Source organism: Staurois parvus, unplaced genomic scaffold (assembly GCF_062004578.1).
Source record: "Staurois parvus isolate SC_StPar_1 unplaced genomic scaffold, SC_StPar_1.0 ptg000347l, whole genome shotgun sequence".
NCBI lineage: Eukaryota > Metazoa > Chordata > Amphibia > Anura > Ranidae > Staurois > Staurois parvus.
The window spans coordinates 13,818,778-13,824,777 of NW_028318143.1; the positions used below are offsets into that span (position 1 = coordinate 13,818,778).

Below are 6,000 nucleotides of genomic sequence, written 5' to 3' on the forward strand. Positions count from 1 at the left end.
CTTTTAGCGGCATTACCCTTTAAAGTAGAACTAAACACATTGATTTACCCATTTCTCAAGCAGTTACATCCATAGCATGTCGTGAATGAAATCTGTCACAGCTGCTTGTACAGGATCATGGCATCTGCAGATCAAACAGAGACCAAGATGGCAGCTTCCATGGCTGTAAAGGATAGGAGGCTTTAGTTCTGCATTAAATGAGATCTAGATCATAACAGCCCCTTTTCAAATCTAACTTTCCACTTATGTCCATAAAAAAATAAAAAAATAAAGGACTAACACCTGTCCTGCCACATGTGACCCTCTAGAAGTGCTTCACCGAATGAAAAATCTTCAGCATCTGACAAACATCCAGCTTTGTTGGATGTTGGGTCCTCCTCTACATGTTGTGGTTCCATCAGCCTTCCTATGTCCTGAAGAGCTGTGGCAGCCGCCAGGTGAAACTACTGCACACAGCAGGGGAGACGGGGATCCAACAATCCTGGAAGTGTGTCAGATGCTGAAGATTCCTTGACCAGTGTGGCACGTCAAGAGAGCAAAGACTGAAATCATGAGCAGCAGGGCAGGTGAGTATTATTACGACTCTTTTGTCAGTCTGTGTGGGTAACAGAATCACTTAAAATAAAAAGAAAAAAAAAAAAAAAGGTTTGTGATACTCATCTAGTATAAAGTGGTTGTAAACCTCTAACATGATACCCCTTTACGTTGCCTAATCCAAAGGACCTAGTGTCATCACTCTCAGATCTCTCTTCCTTCTGCTATCTGCATGACTCATTCCCAATAGGTTAAGCTGAATACACAGCACCCCAGATGACGACCCGCCCCCTCCCCAAAACACAGCAGGCGACTCATAGCCTAAGCTGTGTAAGTTCCTCTATGAGCCCATGTATAAGAGGTGTGTCCTTTCCCTCCACCCAGCTCTCAAATTTCAGGGAGCTCTATGCTCTAGCTGTGCAGTGTGCATCAAATCCCCACCCCCGGCCTTTCACGGCTGCAAAAAATCCTTTGATCCTTTTTACTCTGAGCTGATGTAGAGAAAAGATGGCTGCAGATAAAGAGGTACTACTTATGTAAGAGGGTTTGTTTCATCTCTGTATCACCTGAGGCTAGTCACTTCACTGGGTATATGTAAGTGTTTACAACCACTTTTAGGAGCTTAGAGGTTCGAAGGACGAGAAGTGCTGCTTACCTGCCAGTTCTGCAGCTCAGCTCATGTGAACAGCTGAAAGTAATAGGTCACATGACCAGCTGCCATGGCAGCCCAGCAAATCACTGTCTGCTATTAAAGGTTTCTTAAGCATTTATGAGGGCTCGTTCAAACTAAATTGGCAGCTGCCACACAGGTGAACCACATCGGTTTAACTGTCCAGCAGCTGTCTATTCCAGCTGCAGTGAGCCAGCAGAAGGGGGTGGTTTGGTACTCAATTCAGCATATCACACAGCTCCCCTTTTTTTTTTTATCAAACAAACTTTATAGAAATGGACAAAAGTGACACTTCAGTCATGTCACTGTACAACAGCACAATGCACTGAGCTGCTGTACAGTGACATGTGACCCTATTCAGTGCACAGCAATAAAATGGGAACTATTCTACTTTCCAAAGGATTTTTAATTTCTGTCCATGCAGTCCTATAATTTACATGGCTCTGCCCTCACAGCACAGCCTTGTCTAACAGGGGTGGAAACCTGATCTTTCTCTGCTGCAGTTTTAATTTCACTTACAGGTCTCCTTCCCACCCTCACCCTGTGACTGGGCAGGCAACGGAGAAGCAGCAGACTGATTAATTTATTAGTCTTTCTGCTCTCTCCTCTTTTCAGCATGTTCCTTGCACTGCAACACACCTAACTGGCTTCCTGTGCTGCTTATCCCTCACCTTGTCAGAGCTCTGCTGTACAGAAATTGTAAAAGACCTATACCAAGTCAGATACAGGTACGTACACAATCTTGCAATTAAAAAAGTACATTCAGTGATGTATTACTCAATACAGAGCTACATTAATTTTAATCTTTATATATATCTGCCTGGAATCCAGCCCTAAAGCCACTCTAAAGCCAAAACCTTCTATTTTTAGTTTGGAGTGGTTGGTTAGAGGTTAGAACCTTATTAGCTTTTTATTGTTTTCTGTGCCCTCACCCTATGTGATCTGGTAGTTATTGGCCTGAAAAAGGGAAATATTGAGCCGTCACAGGGCAGGAATAGTGAGGCAATATTACAATGGGAAACCTTGTTCCAATGACAGCTGGACTTTCCTCACATTGGAAAAAGTTCCTGTATCTACATGTCTGTAGTACAGGAAGTGAAATCTCCCTCATGGGACACAGAAAGCAAAAAAAAAAAAAAAAAATTACATGAGTTTTGTTCCCTACTCTATCCAAATCAGAAAGGGGAAAAAAAAAAAAAAAAAGATTTGTCTTTAAATATTTTAAAAACACCCATACACAAGCCGATTACTGACCAGCAGAGACCAATTTCTGCCAAATTGCTCATCCCTGATTCCAGATATTCAACAGCCAGGACAGTACATGTGTTTATATAATGGCTATGCTACGTGATCCTAACATGGTTGTGTTATGTGCTGTCATACCGTGACTTTGTTATGTGATCATACGACTGGGTTATACGATTGTACCATGGCTGTGCTACATGATTACACAACGTCTGTGTTATGTGATCGCACCGTGGCTGTGTTGTTTGCCATCATACAATGCCTGTGCTATATGCCACCATACAATGGCCGTGTTATATGCCACCGTCCCATGGTCAAGTTATATGCCACCGTCCCATGGTCGTGTTATATGCCACCGTCCCATGGTCGTGTTATATGCGACCCTACAATGGTTGCGTTACTTGCCATCATCCCATGGCTGGGTTACAAGCCATCGTCCCATGGTCGTGTTATATGCGACCCTACAATGGTTGCGTTACATGCCATCGTCCCATGGCCGGGTTACATGTGATCATACAATGGCCGTGGTGCATGCCACCGTCCCATGGCTGTATTACATGCGATCATACAATGGCTGAGTTATATGCCATCATCCCTTGGCTGGGTTATATGTAATCCTACAATGGCTGGGTTCATGCCATCGTCCCATGGCTGTGTTATATTCGATCGTACAATGGCTGTGTTATATGTAATCCTACAATGGCTGTGTTAGATGCCATCGTCCCATGGACGAGTTACATGCCATCGTCCCATGGCCAGGTTACATGTAATCATACAATGGCTGTGTTAGATGCCATCGTCTCATGGCTGGGTTATATGTAATCCTACAATGACCGAGTTATATGCCATCGTCCCACGGCCGGGTTATATGTAATCCTACAATGGCCGGGTTATATGCCATCATCCCATGGCCGGGTTATATGCAATCCTACAATGGACGGGTTATATGTAATCCTACAATGGACGGGTTATATGTAATCCTTCAATGGCCGGGTTACGAGCCCTCGTCCCATGGCCGGGTTACGAGCCCTCGTCCCATGGCCGGGTTACGAGCCCTCGTCCCATGGCCGGGTTACGAGCCCTCGTCCCATGGCCGGGTTACGAGCCCTCGTCCCATGGCCGGGTTACGAGCCCTCGTCCCATGGCCGGGTTACGAGCCCTCGTCCCATGGCCGGGTTACGAGCCCTCGTCCCATGGCCGGGTAACGAGCCATCGTCCCATGGCCGGGTAACGAGCCATCGTCCCATGGCCGGGTAACGAGCCATCGTCCCATGGCCGGGTAACGAGCCATCGTCCCATGGCCGGGTAACGAGCCATCGTCCCATGGCCGGGTTATATGCCATCGTCCCATGGCCGGGTTATATGCCAGCGTCCCATGGCCGGGTAATGAGCCAGCGTCCCATGGCCGGGTAATGAGCCAGCGTCCCATGGCCGGGTAATGAGCCAGCGTCCCATGGCCGGGTAATGAGCCAGCGTCCCATGGCCGGGTAATGAGCCAGCGTCCCATGGCCGGGTTATGAGCCAGCGTCCCATGGCCGGGTTATGAGCCAGCGTCCCATGGCCGGGTTATGAGCCAGCGTCCCATGGCCGGGTTATGAGCCAGCGTCCCATGGCCGGGTTATGAGCCAGCGTCCCATGGCCGGGTTATATGCCCTCGTCCCATGGCCGGGTAATGAGCCATCGTCCCATGGCCGGGTTATGAGCCATCGTCCCATGGCCGGGTAATGAGCCATCGTCCCATGGCCGGGTAATGAGCCATCGTCCCATGGCCGGGTTATGAGCCATCGTCCCATGGCCGGGTTATGAGCCATCGTCCCATGGACATTTATGGTTCTCTAGATTCCCCCCCCCAGTCTGGCAATGTTGACAATTCTATCACCACAGACAGCCAAATCTTCAACCAGCCCAGCACCCCCAGACATCAGACAGCTCTACAGCTTTGGTGGAACTACAAGCCTCCTCATACCTTGCTGGTTATGCTGGGCCTTGTAGTCCCCCAGCACTCAGTACAGGGTGTACAGTTAAACAGAAGAAGGGGGGTGTCCCCGGTACCTGGAAGTCAGCCAGGATCATCTCTCTGTCAGTGTTGGAGGCCATGTCCCCCTCGGTGGAGCCGCTAGGCGGGTGTCAGTGATGGGATCTCCGGTTAGCAGATCATGAACCCCCAGATGGGCCCCCGGGGCCTGTCCTGCGCTCTGGGCTCCTCTAGCCTGATCGTCGGCCTGCTTCTGTTCTCTGTGTCTCCGCTGCCAACCGCTGTCTGCTCTCCCTCCGCCGCACGGCGCTGTCGCACATTTTGCTCGTCACCGAGGTCGCAATGACAGGCGGTTGGCGGCAGTGGGAGTCATGTGACATATCCAGGCCTCCCTTCAGGCTGCGGTCACCGTAGCAACCGGAGGGGCGTGGAGGAGGCGGGGCGTGCGGGAACTGTCAGTGGCTGTGTGTTAGATGTGATGAGCGGCGCCCCCATCAGACGTCCCCGGGGTTCTGAGCATAGATGGGGCCCTGGGCATAGCAGGGACTGTCAGCTCACCTGGACCTCCCTGTCATCTCTCTATAACTATCAATGTGATCACATCTGTAATACATCAAGAATTGAATGCCCAATTGGAACCTCAATGTAAATAAACTAAATACCCCCCATGTGTAGAAAAAAAAAAATCTAACCCCTGGTTCACATCTATGCAGGTGGCTGCGCGTGCAGGAGTCGCAGGGAAATCGCATGGTCAACAGGAACATGTGACTTCCCTGCGGGCCGTGTTTGAAAAAGGTGCATGCAACTCTCAGGGAAACACAGGCATGGCAGCTGCTGTGCCCGAGCAAACACGGCCCACACACATGCAAAGGTGTGAGCCAGGCCTATGCGGGCATTGCAACACACCACAGGGCCCCATTCACACCTAGTGTAGTGGGAGCACATTTGCGTGTTTTTCATGTTTTCCAGTGACACCAGAGGCGTTCCTAGGGTTGGTGTCACCCAGTGCGGTAACACTGGGTGACACCCCCTCCGACGATCTCCGCAGAAATAATCTGATCTGCGGATTGAGCATAATGGATCAGACTCCGATCCATTTTGCTCAATCCTCAGATCCGATCCATCCTGCGGGGATTGTCGCATGGTTCAAATCTGCGGATTGAGCATAATGGATCTGAATACTATCCATTATGCTCCCTGATCCATCCTGCGGGGATCGTCGGCATGCATCCTATATGGGGTGACACCGGACCCGCTCCCCGCAGGATGGTCGGCTTGCTTTACAATTTACCTTTTCGTGGGGCGGGTCCGGTGTCACCCCGTGCGGTAGGTGTCACCTGATGCGGGCCGCACCCCCCGCACTTGCTTCAGAACGCCACTGAGTGACACACATATGAATGGGCTGCCCTACCCATGACAAACGCACCAAAGAAGCTCCTGCACCTTCTCAGGCATAGAACTTCATGAATTTATTTTTCCTGTATGTTTGTAACGCGTATTTTTATGTGCATAAATTCACCTCAGCTGGCTGCGTTTGAGATTTCTATTAATAATTATTTGCATCCCAAGCACTGGT

The 6,000-nt window shown here is 49.7% G+C and overlaps 1 protein-coding gene across 1 annotated transcript in view; it reads right to left on the bottom strand.

The window, feature by feature from the left end:
- Window positions 1-4,758, bottom strand: part of FAF1 (Fas associated factor 1) — a 426,653-nt gene extending 421,895 nt beyond the window's left edge. The window contains exon 1 of the mRNA XM_089684458.1: window positions 4,502-4,758. Coding sequence (XP_089540584.1) covers window positions 4,502-4,546 — 45 coding nt within the window. The 5' untranslated portion in view covers window positions 4,547-4,758. The remainder of the gene's footprint in view (window positions 1-4,501) is intronic.
- Between the last annotated feature and the right edge of the window lie 1,242 nt (window positions 4,759-6,000).